Raw genomic sequence first — 21,874 nt, 5'->3', positions numbered from 1 at the left:
GTCGTTAATGAGCCAGATTCTAGCATTCTTAATCAACATCCCATCATCCCTGATCATTTGTCATGCTAGCTGGGGCTGGTGGGAGTTGCAGTTCAGGAACTTCAGCCATAAAGCATATTAAATATATTCTAGGCAACTTCAGCAGTAACAGTAGCCTTTTTGGTGGAGTTAGTCAGGGCCCTGCCTTCCCAGACGTGCAAGACATCAGCCAAAGAGCAAGAATCAGGACTTGCAGGTTTTACAGCTATGTGGTCAAGGTCATAGGCTGCCCCATAGCTCTACCAAGTGCTTGCTGATGCTTCTTGAAAGGGCCTTAAATTCTTCTGAAAGTGAACCTGATTCAAATGCAGCAAACCTCAGAAATTTATATCATTAACTGTACTTTGTTCACATAGGCTGTCTAAAATGACTAATTATCCTCCCACTTATAGCCAAGATCCAGATTTTGCCTCTAGTGTTCCAAGTAAAGATGTTGGCTAGTGTTTCTGGACCACAAGAGATCTAGTTGCTTCTAATGAATATAATCAGAATGACAAATAATCCTGACACAAAGCCAGTCTGATGAAGGTGTGACCTCTGGTGATGCCAAAAGGATGCAGCAAACCAGAAAGAATGAAAAGGGGAAAGGAAAAACTTTTGTCTTGCAGACAAATAAATCCCTACCTAAAAAATGATATAATTAAGCTGCAGAGTACTTTCCATGTTATATCTTACTTAGCTGGGTCTTTGCACAGGCAAAGCAAGACTCAACAAAACTGATAAAGCAAAAATACGATTTTATGTAAATAAAATTTGCTTTATTTTAAAACATCATATCCAGGATGGGAATTTTTGTTCATTTTCCGACATTAAGAGACCAATAATTTATACTATGTATGTAGTTGCCAGTTACAGCGGTCAAATGTAATTTGAGTAATTGTTTATATCTTTGATAAAAGCACACAAAACAAATGTCACACTTCTCAATAATCAACCATCTCAGCAGATTGTTCTGAAATATTGTTCTCATGCTCCAATATGGTCTTCTTCTTTTTGCGTCTGCTCCATATTCTTGTACCAATGGAAATAAAATGTATATCTGTCCAATTACAGAGGGATGGGAGCAGGGGATTACCCTTTTATGCCTTTTTTGCAAGGCCAAGCTCATTTTTCCTTAGTGCTGCTCTTCCCTCCACTTTGCAAAAACTACCATGCATAGAAGCAGCTTTTAACAATGTAGGATAAGTTGACACAGAGCAGAAGGACAAAATTTAACCCAAAGCATTTGTGGTACTGGGTAAATGCAGGTGCATCATATATATCAAGCTTATATCATGGCAACAAAATGTCATGGTACAAAGTTTAGACATTTCATTACTTTATAAAACTGAATAATTCAGGGGTTTATTGGGCTACCAGTGTTGTTTTCATGATGGTTTCACAACCATTTTTCTTTTCATAGACTATTATTTTACACAGTAATGGATAAATCTGTTGGCATCTGTCCGTCTCAAGAGACAATGGAATGTGCCTCCAAGTCACTGGGGGTGAAGTCAAACTGCTGCAATAGCAGCACCAAGGTGACCTCTCTGGGGCACAAGCCTGTTGTTGTTGTTTAGTCATTTACTCATGTCCGACTCTTCGTGACCCCATGCACCAGAGCATGCCAGGCACTCCTGTCTTCCACTGCCTCCCACAGTTTGGTCAAGCTTATGTTGGTAGCTTCGAGAACACTGTCCAACCATCTCGTCCTCTGTTGTCCCCTTCCCCTTGTGCCCTCCATCTTTCCCAGCATCAGGGTCTTTTCCAGAGAGTCTTTTCTTCTCATGAGGTGGCCAAAGTATTGGCGCCTCAGCTTCAGGATCTGTCCTTCCAGTGAGCACTCAGGGCTGATTTCCTTCAGAATGGATAGGTTTGATCTTCTTGCAGTCCATGGGACTCTCAAGAGTCTCCTCCAGCACCATAATTCAAAAGCATCAAGTCTTCAGCAATCAGCCTTCTTCATGGTCAAGCTCTCACTTCCATACATCACTACTGGGAAAACCATAGCTTTAACTATTCGGACCTTTGTCGGCAAGGTGATGTCTCTGCTTTTTAAGATGCTGTCTAGGTTTTTTAAGATGCTGTCTTCCCCTTCTATTTGCCAGGAGGTGATGGGACCAGTGGCCATGATCTTCATTTTTTTGATGTTGAGCTTCAGACCATATTTTGCGCTCTCCTCTTTCACCTTCATTAAAAGGTTCTTTAATTCCTCCTCACTTTCTGCCATCAAGGTTGTGTCATCTGCATATCTGAGGTTGTTGATATTTCTTCCAGCAATCTTAATTCCGATTTGGGATTCATCCAGTCCAGCCTTTCGCATGATGACTTCTGCATATAATTAAATAAGCAGGGAGACCATATACAGACTTGTCGTACTCCTTTCCCAATATTGAACCAATCAGTTGTTCCATATCCAGTTCTAACTGTAGCTTCTTGTCCCACATAGAGATTTCTCAGGAGACAGATGAGGTGATCAGGCACTCCCATTTCTTTAAGAACTTGCCATAGTTTCCTGTGGACCTTCCATTTTGGATGGCATTTCAGTTGGTCCCAATAAAGGTACTGACTAACTTGATTTTGGAGTTTATTATATTTTAATTGTTCTACAGGATTTTATATAATTTTAATGGTATGATTTAAGGGTAACACCAACATCATCCATAGGTGAGTGGGACTGACTTATTGTACAAAAGGGCTTCCTCCTCTTCTCACCCTCCCCCATGCTGCCAGAATTTTTTGGGGGGGAGGGGCACAAGGAAGTCACTTGAATTTTACCCTAAATCTATGGTTACCTGCTTTGAACATCCAGGATGAAACATATGCTTACTCATTCAAATACATTTTAATAATATTATTTTAAAAAACACACTGTTAAAAGCACCGTTCAAACTATTTTCATGCTAAACAGTGCAAAAAATCAAGCAGAATAAACAATAAAGTTCTGTTAATGAGCAGAACAGCTTTACAACTTACTGTATTAAGAGTTGAGTTTTATTTGACTAATTAAATTGTTGGGTTTAAGTAGCTAAGCATAGATTTAATACCAAAACAAACTTCTGAAATTTATTCCTGACACTGGGACATGAATTGTTGTGACAACTGTTTTTTTTAGGAAGCATACAATGGATGGCTGTCACAAATTATCCCTCTTTATTTGAGAACATTCTTCCCAATCCATGAGCAAAATGCCTTATCTAGATTATTTTATAATGAAGCAAGATTTAAGGCGCAAGTAAAATAAAAGTACTTCTAAATCACATTGATTTCAGCAGGAATATCCAATAGATACTTAAATCTCTCCCACTGAGATAAATAGGACTGGAAAAGTGCTTTACTTTGGCCAAAACATGCTTCTGTTTGCTCATGCAAACAAAAGGCCTGTCGTGGTGATCCAAGATCCCTGGGGCTCATTCTTTTTTTATTGACTTTAAACCAACAGGATGCAACAGCCAGCAGATCTGGATTGAAAAGAACTGACTGAAAAGCATGCACTTCATGGCCCACCAGAGGAGTCTATTGAACAGCTAAGGTTTGTACCGCTTTCCAAACATCAACACTGCCAGCACTGCAGAGGCACAAATGGTTTGCTGAGGTTTGTTTGTTTTTTAAAAATGCACAAATGTTGCTGTTTCCTTTCAGTTTTAAAGTCCATGTGCAAATCGGTGTGATGGGTTCTATCCCACTCAGTGTCAGGACACAGAACCAGCACAGCACTGGACTAAAGCATGCTATGGAATGACAAGAAATACTGGAAAAAGTAGAAACTATCAGCTGTTGCGCTAACAGCAGAGTAATTAGTCCAACTAATCACTGCAGTATTCAGCAGAGAGAGAAAGGAGACCTCAGCAATTACAGGAGGGCCATCGTACAACCTACATTTGTGCAGAATATTCATTTGCAAGCCAGAGTAAAGCATGCCTTTGATTGCAAGTTAACAATTGGCTGCAATCACTGTTACAATTTTTTTTTAAGACAACAATTTGGTGAAGTGGTGGAACAGTTTTCCTAGCTGTAAAACCAGGCAGGCAGGACATAGAGTCAGAGAGTTAGACAACAAGTTCCCCCTGAAAAACACCAGCACCTATTAAATCTTGCAGATTTATGTGAGATGCAATAAATCCGCTTAGCATGGTGAGTGTGGCCTGCCCATAAGAGAGTGTGATAAGTGGACTGGCCAACCTTTCCACTTTGAAGGTAGTTGTGTGGCAATCCTCTCCAGCTTCAGAGCTGGGAGAAAGGCTGGGAACTGCATGCCCAAGGAGAGGAGAATAAGCAAGGTAGGTGAGGAAACATTGGTTGCCTCAGTCTACAGATGCCCACAATAGCTTCAGACAGGGCAGCACAAAAATGTGTACACCCTCATCTCCCAGTCTTTCCTGAGGGAAAAACCAGCGTGGGAAGTTGCTGGCTATGATTTTGGGGTTTGTCAGCAAGACCACCCAAAAACTAACTGCTGACTACAACAATCTGAAACATCTCTAACCCTTCACATTTTGAACACAGGAATATGAAAAGGGTTTTGTTGTCAAGCTAATACCACCACATTGGCATAAGTTGATAAGTTCATGAGTTATTCATGTAGCAAATGTAGTTGCCACTAAGTAATCTAAAGGTGCTAAAATTTGTAATCACTTACTGAGTTAAGTAGTGGCGCTACTTAAGTACTTAAGTTAAGTACTTAAGTTAAGTAGCGGGTGGCGCTGTGGATAAAAGCCTCAGCGCCTAGGACTTGCCGATCGAAAGGTTGGCGGTTCGAATCCCTGCGGCGGGATGCGCTCCCGCTGCTCGGTCCCAGCGCCTGCCAACCTAGCAGTTCGAAAGCACCCCCGGGTGCAAGTAGATAAATAGGGACCGCTTACTGGCGGGAAGGTAAACGGCATTTCTGTGTGCTGCTCTGGTGCCAGTTCACCAAAGCAGCTTCGTCACGCTGGCCACGTGACCCAGAAGTGTCTGCGGACAGCGCTGGCTCCCGGCCTCTAGAGTGAGATGAGCGCACAACCCTAGAGTCTGTCAAGACTGGCCCGTACGGGCAGGGGTACCTTTACTATACTGAGTTATTATAGATCATTTCTCTTACGAAGTAAGCTAATTCCACAATATCACACACAGCCTGAAAAGAAAGAAGGAAGGAAAGATATTCAGCAAGCTAAATTTATGCTGAATCAGCTTTGCTTGCTTCTGGTGCAAATATGAGGAGTTCAGTCTGCGGTGATGAACAGCACAGAATATATTACCACCTGCAAAGTTTGCAGAGGAAGAAGAATCAAATCACTGTTGGTTTCCTCCACTTGCCTCGAGACAGCTTTACTGGAAAACACGTGAAGCAGGCTGTGGTTGGCAATGTCTCCCCTAACTACACATAGCCAGGGATCTGCACCCACACAAGCCATAAAAGAGCCATAGAAGCCAGGAGAGCAATAAAGTAGTGAAAGCTGTCCTGAAACAAATGGAAATTACACAACAAGAAAGGATTGGGAGGGTAGAGATTTCCAGTGGATTCCACCCAGCTTATTTATACAGTGATAACTCGGGTTATATACGCTTCAGGTTACAGACTCCGCTAACCCAGAAATATTACCTCTGGTTAAGAACTTTGCATCAGGATGAGAACAGAAATTGTGCTCCAGCGGCACGGCAGCAACAGGAGGCCCCCATTAGCTAAAGTGGTGCTTCAGGTTAAGAACAGTTTCAGGTTAAGAACGGACCTCCAGAACGAATTAAGTACTTAACCCGTGGTACCACTGTATTTATATTTGGTTTTAGGCAAGTAACAAGAGCTAGCTCCAAAAGAGATGCTTCCATGTATTTTCTTTCCATAAGCTAAAAATAAGGGATATGTTAATTTGCATGGGCAGGGTTCAACTAAGTTGTTCTGCGTGAAGAACAAGGTCTGCTTGCATGATAGGACTTTTCCCTCTTCTCCTCCCCCAATAGTTCTTCCTGCACTCCCTAAATCTGGCCTGGAAGGCTGGAGGAACCCCCAGAACAGATTTGGGGGCACACAGAGAAAGACCCATTACACAAGCAGATCTTGTTCCCTGGACTCATATCCCACTTATCATGCTACATTGAATTCCACCCTATAAAAATATATTCTCAAATTCATCATTGTGCGCTTTAAAAATGAAAGCAAAGCTGTACCAATGAGTTCTAGTTACAACCCATTTTTAAAAACAAACTAATTGAGCAAGGTTTTTTATTTTATATTTGGTGATTCTAAAGCTACTTAGTGATAGAACTTTTAAGTATCCAAGGGCAAAACCAAATGCAATTAATAATATCACTGCTGCATCCAGAACTACAAAGCATAAATAGCAAAACATAATGACACCTACAAACACTGTAATTATTGTTTGGCTAATTGCTCAGTAATTCAAGTAAAAATTATCTAGCAGAGTACTGAAGTAAGCCTATTAGAATAATCATTCGTTAGAACAAAGCCCTATAACCATTTCCCCGACAAATAAATATTACACCCACATACAAATATCTATTGCCATTTTGTTGTGGTTGATAGACCAGAAGTAGAAATGAACAGTAATGAAATTCATTACTAAAGTTTCCTAGTCCAGCTCTGATGTAACTCTGAAAACTGGGTATGGGTGTACTGACAATTCAAAACAACCATTTCAGAGTGGGGGGCAAATTCTCATTGCAGAATAAAGAGAAGTAGATATCAATTAACCAGTAAAGATCAAATAACCAGACAGATTTCCTTTTGCTTTATCAACTGATAGTTGGGGTTTTTTTTAAACTCTTCTTCTTAAAGAAATCTTATAGGAATGTTTATATTTTTAAAGACAAGAAAAGAAAAGCACATCTTTAGACAACACGCAATTAATATTGCCACAGAATGTTCCAATGACAACAACCATACAATAAAAAACATAAAAATGTTAAAATCAGAATTCAGCTAACAATTATGGATGCCAGGGGATTGTTCCTGGGACCTTGCCCTACACACAAACCTGTTATGATAGAAGCACCAATCCCTTACAATCCCTTACAACAGTCTCAGAGTTCAAGTACTTCTCACACCTCTGAACATAATCTGTCTTTGACAGTCACCTTCTCTCAGCCATCCCTACCTTCTCAAAGTTAATGTGAGACTCAAATGTCGCTTTGTGGTCCAGAGGTAAAGGAGGGAGGATACAAGGGTAACAAAACCAAAGGTTGTTGAAGAAGCTGCCCACAAATGTTTTAGAAATGTAGCTTTCAACTCCTTTAATAAAATGCTTTCCACACTGACTTTGTCCACTGAAGAGTCCACCTATCTGTCGAGGACTCTCTGGTATATTCTGTGGTGCACACTCAGTTCACTGGGGTCCACAGCTGCACACCACCAGGAACTCCAGTAATGGGCAGACAAGCTGAAAGCTTTGTCTGCCATTACTGATCTTCTAATTAAACCAGTTTCCTTGGAACACATTTTGAAAATCTTAGCATGGAGGCAGAAGGTTGCCATTATTCAGGGGAATTCATATGGAAGGTTGCCATAGATTCATATTACAAGACTGTTAGTTAATTCATATTGCAAGGAGAAAATTACCACAAATTGCCCTGAAGGCCAGATACCTCTGGAGTTGAGGTCAGATATATAGGCATCCTCTCCCCCACCCACGCCAGCACATCTAGGACAAAGGAAGAGCAAATGTCTCAACCAAAGCCAATATGATCCTGTAAGTGATAAGGAAAGGAACTCTTGTTAAGCGAAGGTTCTCTCTCTCTCTCCCTCCCCATAATGCAGCAAGAAGAGCAGGAAATGAACACAGCAGGCAACGATTGAGCATCTCTGGATGGAATACATAAATTTTGCTCTTGTCTGCAGAGATTGCAGCTTGGCATGCTTTTAACTCAGGACTGCAAAAATGCATGAAAACACAAGCTGGGTTGGCAGAGGGGGTAGGAATTCCTCCACCTCTGTAATTCTCTCAGCAATTTCTTGCCACCTGTCAATCAGTCAAAGGCATCAGGAGGGAGCATGTGAGCATGCCCAGTGATCCAGATGACATCAGCTTGATCAATGCTGGGGATTGGAAGGCTGCAGCAGCAAGGAGGGAAGGGAGGCAGCTGGAAGAGTCAATTGGGGTTGACTCTGTTCAGTTCCCCACCATTGCCCTCTGCTGCGGCTCCGAAAACAAGGAACTCAGCCAAGCAGTACCTTACATGGCAGGTTTTCCCCTGCAGAAAGCATCCAGAAAGAGTTGAAGGAGGGTGTTTTGTTGCAGGGCACTAACATTTGGCAGATGTAGGAATTAAATGTAGTATCTTGCCTATAGGAGCAAAGGACGATAAGACAAGAAACGGGCACTTCAACAAAGCTATACAAGGGAGTGAAACATTAGATAAATAAATAAATGCTTGCATTTCATGCTTTTTCTGCACCACCATTCGCAGTTACTTTCTCTAACCTATTTATGCCTGTCTGTCAGCGGAAGGCAACCATGCCATGCATCTGCCAACGTGGGTTCTCAGCCCACAAAAGGCTCACGCCGCAATAAATGTCAGGCTTTCGAAAAGGTTGCCGCAAAACACTTGGCTGTGCCTTTCTCCTTATGCTCACGCACATGAGATGGCTTAAAATGTTGCATCCTCCAAAGGAGGGGGGGGGAAATGCTACCACCAAACACCTATATTTCGTGACTCCCCACCCCCAACAAAACCTACCCACACCCTTTCCCACAGCTTTTGGGTATCTATTCCAGCTAAAGAGAAGAGGAAGAGGCATTCTCCTTTGGGACCCCCAAGCTGATCTCCAAGTCTGAGGAGTAAGGGAGGAAGACACCCAGGCGGGGCGCGACCTTTCCTCCCACGGCAAGTGACTGGAAGGGGTTTCCCAATCTCATCTCCGCACCCTCCTCCCGCACCAGGGTTTCGGAGCTCAAGGTGAAAGCCACCCAGCACACAGAAACGCGAGCGCACCGTCGCTCCAGAAGAGCAGCCAAGGTTGGGAACAATGGGCGGAGGAAGAAGGAACACAACAATGCAGTGCGAAGGCACGCCAGGCAGGGGGCCCAGCAATGTTGCCGAGCGGGAGGAAATTGGCGGGTCTCCCTCTGCACGTTGCTGCAGGAGGCGAGGGAAGGTCCTGAGGCGAAGGGGGGAGGGGGGCAAGAGGAAGGCAACTCCCTCGCCCGCCACCCTCACCAAAACAACAACCAAAAAGCCACCCCAAGCAAGGCAACGACGAGGAAGCTTACCCCGACCACGACCGTCTCCTCGCCTTTGAATTTGGGGATGAATTTGTCCCCGCGGAGGATCTCGGCTTCGTTGAGGGGCCGGAACCGGCACATCACTTTGATGCTGCATTCGGCTGGGTCCGCCATCTCGGCGCGGGGAGGAGGTGGCGGCGCCTTGACCTACGGCGCGTGGCGAGGACGGCCCGCTCTTTGCCCCCCTCCCCGGCTTCTCGTTTCTTTTTGGGGGGGAGGCGGGGGGTGGTGGTGTTCGAGCGGCAGGGGAAGGAGCCCAGCCCGGTCAGGAGAGGCGGCGGCGGCGGCAACGAGGCATGCCCGGTTGCCTCACACGACGGCGGGCGAGCGCCAGCAACTTAGGCAGGAGGGTAAATAAAAGGGCGGGAATGGCCTGAGGCGAGGAGTGGGGTGGGGGGCGCCAGCCTCAGCCCCTCGAGGGTTTCTTCAGAGGGGGGCAGCCGGTGCCGCGAAAGAAAAACATCCAACTACAGGAATGCATATGGTCATTCGAAGCCTTTTTATAAAAAAAATAATGAAGCCGGGTCCTTTGCTCTCCACGCCGCCCCACTTCCTGCCCACTCAAACGCCGGAGCCGCTTGCTAGCTTTGCAAGCTCTGCTGCTGCTGCTGCCGCCACCATCCTGCATCGCCGCCAGCAAACCACCTTCTCTCTCTCTCTCTCTCTCTCTCTCTCTCTCTCTCTCTTCCCCCACCCTCAAGGGCTTTGTGACTTCACTGCATTACATCAACCCCTCCCAAAGCTCCCGGGCTGGAGGGGGAGACGTTCCTGGCGCATCCTGGGAGTTGTAGTTCTTGTAACGACAGGTGGGGAGAGCGGGGGACCGGAGAGACGAGGCGGGAAGGAATGGGAGGAGAGGTGGTTTTCACTCTCCCCACCACCAACTTCCCCCCCGCCCCCTTCTCCTAACGTTTTGCCATATTTTGGCACCTGAAGGACTTCTAACAAATACAAATAGAAAATATATTTCCAATTAACAAAGCAGAATGGCACAATGTTAGCATGTATAAAGCCTGAAATCACCCGTCAGACTGAAAATCAGACGCCTCCTGCCTAAAAGAGAAGGTTGCAGTTCTTCCTCAAATCTCGTACACAGTCCCAATATCGGCATATAGTATATTAAGCATGCTAGTTTTAGAGTGCCTTGCTTGAAACAACTTGTGAAAGTAATATTATCTGCCAAGGATGATATTATTATTATTATTATTTGCTTTTTTCTAACAAAATGTTTAGCAGTATTCTCATTTTCCTACTCATACTGAAATACTGCCCCTCAATGAGGCCAAACTTACATTCACAAAAAGTTTAGGGGTATGCGTATCCCTGCACCCCCCCAGAAAAAAAGCACTGATGATGATTATTACCCCTTTCTGAGATCTTCCTGATGTTGCCTCTTCACATTTTAATTTACTTTTAATTTACTTAACTTAAAAATCCTGCTCTCCATCACTGGCTCATTGGGTGGCGTTGGGTATATTACTCTGGTAATCCTTTCAATCTTGCCAACAAAGGTCCGTATAGTTCAAGCCATGGTTTTCCCAGTAGTGATGTATGGAAGTGAGAGCTGGACCATAAAGAAGGCTGATCGCTGAAGAATTGATGCTTTTGAATTATGGTGCTGGAGGAGACTCTTGAGAGTCCCATGGACTGCAAGAAGATCAAACGTATCCATTCTTAAGGAAATCAGCCCTGAGTGCTCACTGGAAGGACAGATCCTGAAGCTGAGGCTCCAATACTTTGGCCACCTCATGAGAAGAGAAGACTTCCTGGAAAAGACCCTGATGTTGGGAAAGATGGAGGGCACAAGGAGAAGGGGACGACAGAGGACGAGATGGCTGGACAGTGTTCTCGAAGCTACAAATATGAGTCTGACCAAACTGTGGGAGGCAGTGGAAGACAGGAGTGCCTGGCGTGCTCTGGTCCATGGGGTCACGAAGAGTCGGACACGACTAAACGACTAAACAACAACAATCCTTTCAATCAGACAGGTACCCAACTATCCATGACTTCTCTGGAACTAAATATTACGAAATTTAAAATATGTATATTAATAATTAAATATTTGACTTGCCTCCTCACAAGTCTTTCCAATAGGGTTGCTTCCCTTTTGCTTTTCTCGCAGCTTCATGGATTCTTGCTTTGTCAGCAAAGCACTACTTCACTGCTACTTAGAAAAAGTTAATGGAACATGTTTCCAAGATAATGTTGCTTGCACCAGCTCAAGCGAATCATAATTTTATGGTGGTTCCAGGCTTCATTGAACATGTACTTTAAAAAAAATAGTGTTTGCTCACTGTCCTTTGCCTTATGTTGGTATTTCCCATTCATGTTACAGTGTTTAATGATCAGTGCACACCTATTATAGATCTGCCCCTCCTTTGTGAGGCCTATCTGAGCTTTAGTAGTAATTGATAGGCAATATTTATGCGAAGTATATTACTTGGTTCTGTTAGTGTAGACAAGGCTGCTACTTAGTGTTGCCTCTCCTCTGCTGTGTTCCCACTGCACTCAAGATTATTTCATTCTTATTCAGCCTTCCCACCAATGAGCTCAGAGAAGCATGCACCAAACTCATATTGTATACACTGTTCTTTATTATTGAATCAATGCAGTACATAAATTGTCATGTTGCCCCTGTGCAACAACTCATGCACCCAATCCTTTTGGATTTCACAGTGCACACCAGATTGATCTGACTAGCTGTTAACCCAAATACCTTCCAACAAATATTTGTTCCATTATGATCAATGAGACCCAAAAATGTGTTTAGATTTGGGGTGTTTTGTAAGACCTTATATTAAACTGCCATCCTGAGCACAAAGCAGGAACCTAGCATGAAAAAATAATTTCTATGGTTCTTGCTTTGTGCTCAGGATGCTAGCTTAATAAGGTATAGTAAGCTTCTTGAAAAAGTACCAAATGAATGGATGAATCGTCAGGCTATACATGCTTACATTGAACTTAGCAAGGTTTATTTCTGCGTATATCTGCATAAGTTCAAACTATAAATGTCTTACATCACTTTCAGCTATATATATATATATATATATATATATATATATATATATGAGCTGTTCAGATAGTTATTTCCATTATCTATGGAGGATTCATATTTATATATCTGATCCTTTATTCTTTTTTTTTTTTTTAATAGAAATTTATTGGGTTTTACAATAGCAATACACATAATAAACAATGTAACATATATCTTAACATAATTTCACATTTTCTTTGGACTTCCTCACATCTCCCGCTCCCACTTTCATCGTTATAACATTTTGTCAGCAATTTATTATCTTATTTGCAATCTTATATCCCTTCTATGCTTCATAATCTTCTACTTCTCAAAAAGAGTTATATTTTCTCAATCTCACTTATTTTCTTAAAATCATCTAAGTTTAGTGGTGCTCAGTTATATTGATCTAGCATCCTGTTTAGCATTCACTCAAATTGCAATGTTTTTGTAAATAGTTCTTAAATTTCTTCCAATCCTCCTCAGTCCTCTCTTCTCCCAGGTTGATCCTTTATTCTTAGGTCACCTCCTTATATTGTCCTTTCTGCAGCCTTGTTTTCATGAAGACGAGACTTTATACCTTTTCACTAATAATTCAAACATTGTACTTCATAATAATTCCCAGTATTCATCAGATATCCTGGGTTTTAAAGCATTGGTTTGAAAGAATTGTCCTTTGAGCCAGAAGTCCTACTTGCAAGTTCTAGATGAGCAGACTATCTGTAGCTGCTAATTGCTGGAGGAAAGGCACTCCATATTCTTAGATTGGCGCCCTAATTTCCATCACCCCAAACTGCACAGAAAAACAATCTAGCCAATGGGTAGATTGGGAAATCTATTACACAGGAAAGTGTAAAGCTGAGTGCTTAAAGCTGAGTGCTGCCTAAAATATTTTAACTGTGACGAAGTAACCCGCCATATAAGCCTAAAGAGTAGATGTTTTAGGACCCCCAGATTTTGAAAGCTATACAGTATTCCAACTTACTTCTAAAGGACTATTGATATCTGGAAAAATATACTCAAATAGAACTTAGCCGTATCTATTCATTTACAATCTGAATTCATACATTGTATTCTAGAGAAATCTGAGACTTGAAACTAGGTCCTAGGGCTTCATTCCGGCTCAAACCAGGAATATTTTCTTCATTTGTTTAGCATCTTTGTCCGATATCTGCTACATATTATTAATGCAGGAAGTTTATTGAGAAAACAACAAACAACCTGTGCACCAGGCAACCATTGTAATGTTTTATAAAAACTATGTATCAAATCCCTGGGAAGAAGTTAGCTGTGGCTTCTTGCCAGATAGTGTTGCAAAACCATCACATGGTGATAATGCAGTGCAACAGTGTCAACATGAAAGTGTCATGTCTTGCGTAAAACCTTTTCTATGTAGACAAGTTTGTCATATGACAAGTGGTTGTTACTTCACAGATCACAGAGCTGTTTTGAGCAGAATGAATAGTTTATAATATTAAATTACAGAATGTATTGTTGTTATTAGTATAGCTTGATTGCCACTAAAGGATGGCTATCAATATGAAAGGTGATTTGTAGATTGATTAATTTAGTAAGTACACATACATTGAGGCAGGCAAGTTGTCACAGTTCTTAACATAGTGGTAGTCAATGTTTTGTTTCTGCTCAAAGGCAAACAGTCAATCCATTACATTTTGACCTGGACCACGCGTTCCTTAATAATTTATAAACATTAAAGAACAAAACACGGCATTCTGAGGGATTACTTTAAATAACCTCAATGTTTTCCGGTTCATTTGCTAATTGATCCCCAGAATATTGAATTGCATTCCTGACTTCACTCCCCTCTAGGTTTATTCTTCCCACTTGAGCTCACGGTTGGCCTTTTTACCTGCTGTATAAAATCAGTAGAAAGGTTTCAATGCGGCAATGACAGCATTCCACCTAATGGTGAATTTGGGTGATCAAGTGCCTAAAAGTTTGGAAGTAAAACAAAGGCTGCTCAAAAAGTGGCTATTACATATTCAGGGTCCTTCCTGAATATAAATTTGCAAATTAAAAGCCCTTTAGCGCTATGTAGCATGGTGGGACAAAGTTAGAGGTTTGGAACACAAACCAACATTTTGTAATCCACTAGACTAGTACTAGTACATGAACCCAAGTCACTCAGCTGTTGGCTCCACATCTTAGGTACTGCTGTGCTAATTTGGTAATTCTAACTGGCAAGTTTCCCTACTCAAACTCTGAACAGCTTGGGATATTTCTTCTCTTACAGTGGCAGCAGTCTTCTTGGTACTAATAAAAGGTATGAGCAGAGCCCCTCCTCAAATGTTGCAGAGTCCCACCCTTGGTGTGCACATGTTTCCTGACTCTGTGGAAGAAGTGGCTGAATAAAATGAAAGCATATTAACAGGAGTCTCTCTGCTATAATTGGGGTCTTAATTTTCTAAAAAGCACAACCTGTCTGCATGGAAGTAAGTAAGAGCATGAAACTTCTGCATACAGTTGAGTGCTTGGCCAGGGAGAACTGAGGGGCCAAATTTGAATGTCCTTTGCTGCAACATGAAAGCCATAGGGGTTGTTCAACGGGGAATCCAAACCACCCTTACTTTTTATCTCATGTATTAACAACTGACTATATTGCAGGGCTGAGCTACTCACTCTCAGCACAGACCTTCAACCAGTAACAGGAATTGATTGAATTACACTGCAGGGTTGTTGCGTATCAGTCCAATCTGCAGCATAGACTGCAGATTACTGAACTCACCCAGTTAACTCCAACCTCAACTTAAGCACATGCAACAGAGATCTAATACTTCTGCACAACACTGCCTGATTGTTGCAAACAATGACCAACAACATATCAATGAGAACCCTTCCCAACTCCCAAATGCATTTGGCTTTGGAATTGGCATTAGTAGGATTATTATTTTTTAAAAGAAAAGTTTAATACATTTAAAATTTAGAAAAATAATCTTCCTTCATACCACCTTTTGTTGTTGTTTTTTTGGTGTGTGTGTGGTACAAACATATTGGTGCCCGGTCTAATTAAAATACTGGATTTCTCCATCAATTTATGCTCTTGCATCCCTGGGAGCATCTAAAAATAGCTTGGTCAGTTAGAACTAGGAAATGAACAACCCAGGCAAGGAGTTTTCTTTGTACTCTTATCACTATGTAGGTCTTTTTCCATTCTTCCTTTTCAACTTCATTCAATTTCCCTTCCACCTGGTTGCCAATTTTTTTCATTCAGTTGCTCAGCACTCCATACCATTGAGTTGATGAGGGCTCCCCCGCCCCTTAGTTTTTGCCTGTTTTTTCTGTTTCTGCAAACCTCAATGTTCCCCTAATCTGCAGGTACCTGTGTACAGCTGCTGCCACGTTGTCTACATAACAGTTGGAATTCTCCCCTGAAGTTGCGAAATAGAGCGTATGATTTGAAAGTGATGCAAATCCTGCTACTAAACAGGATGGTTACCAGAAAAGCACCTTGAAGCTGGACTTATGTGCCATCATTTCTCCCTTTGCCCACAGAGTATTAACCAAAATTCCAGATATATTTGAATTATTGGTTCTTTCTTTAGCAGTGATTCTTCAGACTGATAAAATGAAGGAAAAGCAGACCTCAATATACCAGTTTTTCATGGCTTGAACTGCGGTTAGATGTTCAGTTTTATTTGGAAGATATGAGGAGCCACATTCAGTACTTCTGTAGGCTCTTCAGGACAATTTATATTTTGCTAACAAACAATATCCTATACCCAATATCCAATATTTAGACTGGCTCAATAGTATGTATGGAGCCGTCAAGCATGGGTCACCTATTCATTAACTTCTTACCTTTTTTCACAAGCAAATCTTCACAAAAGCATGAGGAAGGATAACATATATGCTGAAAATTCTTCTGAGAAAAAGCCATTCAAATCCTTTTCTTTCCTTCTCTGCAATGTTTTAAAAACTCCAGGAGTTTATTAGTTGCCAAGAGGGGGAATGTCCTCTGGCTCTCTCCTACTTTTAGACAATCTGAAAACTCTGGCAGCAAAGAAGCAAAGAGGCTCAATGCATTTTACTTTAGAACAGATAACGATTCTTTATATAATAACTGATGGAAGTATATTAATAACATGGTATACACACATGATTTATACTTTTTTTAAAATAAAAAAAGAGGCACAACATAAAACCATGTAATATAATATAATAAAACCTAAAGGCAGCCTAATTCAGATGTCACTTGTTACTTTAAATATGTTCAGTCTCACTTCAAAAATATAAATTCAGAAACAATTAAAATTAGAGAAGCATTTTGTCGTTTTCTTTGCCACATACATAATTCGAGTAGTAAATTTCTATTTAGATGATTCTGCAAAAGCAGGTGCAGCATAAGTTACAGCTATGAGGTAGGGATTACTTGTGCAATATGCACTAATGTACATCGATACAAATGAAGGAAAACTTGCCCCTTTAAACAGATTCAAGCCCCAATGAAGAGATTGGCACATGCTGCCGTGTGTTGCCCACACAGTTCTGCACATGCCCAGTGTTTACCACAGTCTACCAAGTTGACTTTTACAGCACTATTTGTTCAATGATGTCTACACGGTACCAGTCCAATGTTGGGATTCACACGTGCAGCCTCGAGTGCTGGATACAGAGATCCAGCTCCATGCAGCAACCTTCTGCACATGCACTCCATGATCCAGCCAGTCATGCGCCTCGAGAAGCTTCTATGTGTTGCTGGATGGAGGTGCAAGTGTACATGCTCAACCTCGGAATATGATATGCAAACTGTTCTCCGCATTGTGAAATAAATACGTATGCAAGGTGCCCATGTTTTGATATGTATTTTTATTTCCCTGCAGTTTTCACTTATCAAGAACAAGTAACAGGGAAAGTTGTCTGAACTAGTGCATAAACAAACATTCTGAAACACCACTACACGTATCTAATTTACAAGAACCGTATAAAAAAAGTCACTAAAACACTACACTACGAAGGTGTCCAACGCTTACAGTCAGACTTTTTCCAACCCGTTACTTGCCTTGTAGCCACAGGAAAACTCTCCAAAACTGAAAGACAATCTGCCACAACCCTCCCCCCTCCCCCATCACCTGGGATGGCTCGATATCTAGACATCCAATAATTATTGCAATGATATATAATGCAATACATACCTGGTAAAATATCATTTATGTGGTGTGTTACAGTTAAAAGCCGGTTAAATTATGCAGACTTCAGATAAAATATAATCAGTTGAAAATTTTCTTCATATCTGCACAGTTTAATATGTGCTAGATGCATAATTTTTTACTAGTCAGGTTTTCTGTGTAATTATTTTTTATAAACTGGTATTATAAATAGAAATATACATTCAAAATATATGGAAAAGTGGGTTACTACATTAAATTTGCATGTATCGATCCATCCCTTTCCCCTGCACAGTAATAGAAAATACTATTTTGCCTTGAACTTCATATTTGACAGTGAAATGCCACTAAAGTATTTACCAAAAAGTCCATCTAAAATTGTGAAACAAAATGAACCAAGTGAAAACTTTACATTTTCTTTAGAAAAAAATTACAAGAATTTTTCCTAGCTATGAATCTTTTAACTTTTTTTTAGACACAAAGTTGGATTTATTTTTACAAGATACAAAATGTAAACATGGCAAAATAAATAGTTAAAACAAGTGATGCAGGATCCCATTTCATGCTCATGATCCCATTAAAGAATTATTTTTAAATCCATTCAGTTGCAAATTCAAGTGCAAAAGCATGATGATGAATATCTACTATTCAAGTAACAGAAATAATATTGATGATACAAATAAACTATTTTACAAGGTAGTGATTTTCCCAATTTTACAAAATGTACATTATATATCGACTTAATATACGATATGATAGTCCATTTAGGTCCATTTTAATTCCCTGTGATCCACAGGGTGTTGTTTTGCACTCAGCTGGAATATAAATGACTACACCATTAGCACAGGTTGAGCCACTGCTTTGAGGTTATGTCACCTCCATTGCTACTGTCGTCTCTGCTATTCCATTCAACCCCAATCGTTCTGGTTCATGGTTCTCTCTGAAAATGTGTTTATAAAAGGAAAATAGTTAATTTCTCAATATTTGGCAAATTAATTATCCTAAGTGTTTTTTCCACATTTATTGTATGGGTAAATAATAAACAAACACAAATTAAATTAACTGAAAATCTTACTGTTTATTTTCCAGATTTTTAAAATAAAAAAACTTACCTACTGGATGTTATTTAAAGGTTCATCAAAGTTCTATTTAGTTGAAAGGAATCTTATCACATGAAAACTCACAGTACAATTCTATCCAGGTTTACTCAGAAGTCACAGAAATAGGACTTATCAGAGATAAATGGACATAAGATCGCAGCCTCAATATTTTCACCAAGCAGTCTAAGTTTCTTCCACAGTAACATTTCAAAAAAAGTTTTCTTCTGATTACATGTGATTATTTAACTAAAAATCAGGATTGTGGGTACATTCAGTTCTGGAAGCACACAATGTGAAACTGAAAACAGAATTCAGTTTACAGAAAACTACTGAAGGGGAAAATAAAAGGCACGGATGGTAATGTGTGGATTTTCAGATTTTCCCTGAAACTTCAGAAGGTGGAGTGTTGACTGAATAAACTTTACAGTCACTGGGGGTGGAGCTTCATAGCTCCCTGCACCTCCCCATGACCATCAAAACCAGAACAAATTAGCTCAGAATATAATTAAAATTATACTTTTGTAGGATGTGATCTGGGAGCAATTCAATTTTATGTTAAAAATAAAAAGCAGAGGTGGTCACATTAAAATCCTGATCTGAATCATTGTCCGTCTGTCTCTTTCTCTGTTCATATATATACTCACCTTGCTATGCTGCTGATGGCGCTACTAGGAGTCACCTTTGGCACTCTGTCCATACTGGCAGCAACTGTGGCAAGTTTTAAGGCAGTTGGCGATGGTGCTGAAGTCCTTGTATTGATATGTACATTGACTGGAGAAACAACACTGACATTGTTGAGGTGCACTGCGTTGGTGAGACAAGAATTGTTCATGGGAAGCGTTTGAGGGCTGTTTGTGCACAATGCTGGGATTAAGTGGTTTGTGGTGGTGTGGCCAACTGTCCTTACAAGTTGTACAGTTGAGATCCCTGGGCTAGATGACAGAGCCATGTTGGTGGAGTACAGAGTTTTTGACGTTGCTGTTCAAAACAAACACACAAACACACATATACAGTAAGACTTCCAGGAATAAACAATAACACGTTCAAGAAAATTGAGGTCATTGTGAAACTAATCTAGAACTAAACACCAGAACTCTTTTGCTTAACCCTCCAAAGCCTGTAAAAATTTAAAATGGTGAAGGAGGTTTAAGCTGAGGATAAGATCTGCCAAACTGCTTTGAAAGGGCTTGCACAGTTGAGTGCAGATAGTAAGAAGGATCAAAGCACTAGTGGGCACACCGAGGCAGCCACTCACTTCTCTAAAGTGTGGCTGAAACAAAACACACAGTGAAAGTATGACCTTGCCCATTTGATAAAACAAATTTACTCTCAAATGAACAAATTCTCATTTATTTCCTAGGTTTGTTTCCAAACCATCATTTGATTTCACTAAAAATAAGCATCAAGCAGTTTGTTGCAAATCTTACTTGATTTAAGAACAAAAAAGAAATCCATACCTGTGGGCTGAACAACACCATTTATATTGTGGCTGGCACTCTGTTCCTTTGTCACCTCACTGCGACTGGGAGCAGGTGCACTCACCACTGCAGATGCAGCAAAATGGGCGCTGGCCGAGTCAAGCGTTTTTGACATACAGTCAGAGGTGCTTGAGCCCTAGGGAATTTGCACAAAACAATTATTGTTAATTATGGACTAATAAGGAGATGCTGGTGCATTAGCTCAGTGTGCGTCTCATAACAGGCAGAGAAAGTCAAAATATGATTCCAACTCAGTGTTATTACATTTCAATATCATACCCCAGAGTCAAGAGACCATAAATGAGTATCTTTGCCTTTCATCCACACCTCTATTAGCTAAAAATTCTGTTGATCCGTTCTGAAACTAGAAAGAGTTCCTTTGGATGTCAACACCTCCACACCCCAAACAGTAGCAGTTCCTGCTACATCAGATACTGCTTGCCAAGAGCTACAGAAGACATTTGGTGGTGTGGTGGTTGTGGGGGTAAAGCTTCAATGATAATGTGCAGTGAGATTATTCTTAAGAATTCACAATGATAATGTGCAGTGAGATTATTCTTAAGAATTCACAATTCCAAATAATTTTCAGCAATAGTGTAATAATTTCCAAACAAAAAATATGGGTGGTCTTACTTATTTTGAGTGTATAATGTGAGACACTTATTATTTAGATATAAGAATGTTCTTAAAAACTCAACAGAGCCAGACTGATACCCAGAGAGAACTTGCTGCAAGACAGACCCAAAAAAGAAAATAACAGAACTCCACTAGTCATCACATACAGCTCCCAAGTTAAAACAGTTCAACGCATCATCAGAGATCTACAACCTCTCCTGGACAATGACAGTTCTCTTTCTCAAGCTCTGGGAGGAAGACCTTTCATTGCCTACAGACAGCCACCCAATCTTAAACAACTCCTAACCCACAATAATACTACAACCAGACTTAACACGGACACTGGCACCAGAGCCTGCAATAAACCCAGATGCCAACTTTGCTGCCACATACACCCGGACAACACCATTACTGGCCCCAACAACATCACACATACCATCTCGGGACTATTTAATTGCTCATCGTCTAACATTGTGTATGCCATCAAATGCCAACAGTGTCCTTCAGCTCTCTATATTGGACAAACAGGCCAAACCTTACGCCAAAGAATAAACGGACATAAATCTGACATCAAGAATCACAAAACAGAGAAACCAGTAGGAGAACACTTCAATCTCCCAGGACATTCTATACAAGATCTCAAAGTAGCTGTTTTACTACAAAGGAATTTCAGAAATAGACTGGAAAGAGAAGCTGCTGAATTACAACTCATTACCAAACTTAAAACAATAGAGAAACCTGGTCTGAACAGAGACATCGGATTCTTATCTCATTATACATGACTAAGCCATTTCTCACCTTCTCACCCCTTGCCTTTTCCTGTAAGACCTATTACAGTCGTTAAGAGTCGTCAACAGGCTCATCTCAGCTATCTGCCAATCTCCGATTCCCACCACCCTTCTAAGTAATACCCCTCCCCACCTTCTCAATATATAGAAGGATCTGGTAACTTCTGTTTCAGTGTATCTGAAGAAGTGTGCATGCACACGAAAGCTTATACCAAGAACTAACTTAGTTGGTCTTTAAGGTGCTACAGGAAAGAATTTTTTACTTCGACTATGGCAGACCAACACGGCTACCCATCTGTAACTTAAAAACTCATTCACAGGAACAAAAAAATATGAGGGATGCAATCAACTAAGCATTTCTTAGTCCAATTTTTACTGATTTCAAATGATCCTGTTTGCTGAATCACATTTTAAAATAACCTGTTTCCTTTAAGTAGGTATTTCTGCTACCTAGACGTACAAGCAGAACAACAGTAAAGTTGACCCATACTTTTGATACAGAGAGCCATCATGACATTGGC

General features: G+C 40.9%; 2 protein-coding genes across 4 annotated transcripts in view; both read right to left on the bottom strand.

Annotated features, from left to right (window-relative positions):
- Positions 1 to 9,900, bottom strand: part of KIF5C (kinesin family member 5C) — a 78,730-nt gene extending 68,830 nt beyond the window's left edge. For both annotated transcript variants that reach the window (XM_081006403.1, XM_081006402.1), the window contains exon 1: positions 9,222 to 9,900. In XM_081006403.1, coding sequence (XP_080862529.1) covers positions 9,222 to 9,347 — 126 coding nt within the window. In that variant the 5' untranslated portion in view covers positions 9,348 to 9,900. The remainder of the gene's footprint in view (positions 1 to 9,221) is intronic.
- A 7,156-nt stretch (positions 9,901 to 17,056) lies between these two features.
- EPC2 (enhancer of polycomb homolog 2) overlaps positions 17,057 to 21,874 on the bottom strand; it is a 50,441-nt gene continuing 45,623 nt past the window's right edge. For both annotated transcript variants that reach the window (XM_081006620.1, XM_081006621.1), the window contains exons 12-14: positions 19,930 to 20,086; positions 19,117 to 19,450; positions 17,057 to 18,312 (exon numbers count right to left, since the gene is read on the bottom strand). In XM_081006620.1, coding sequence (XP_080862746.1) covers positions 18,240 to 18,312; positions 19,117 to 19,450; positions 19,930 to 20,086 — 564 coding nt within the window. In that variant the 3' untranslated portion in view covers positions 17,057 to 18,239. The remainder of the gene's footprint in view (positions 18,313 to 19,116; positions 19,451 to 19,929; positions 20,087 to 21,874) is intronic.

This window comes from Podarcis pityusensis (assembly GCF_964106645.2).
Source record: "Podarcis pityusensis genome assembly, chromosome: 1".
NCBI lineage: Eukaryota > Metazoa > Chordata > Lepidosauria > Squamata > Lacertidae > Podarcis > Podarcis pityusensis.
Note: the sequence above shows the minus strand (reverse complement) of the source record. Positions and strands in the feature narration are given on the sequence as shown.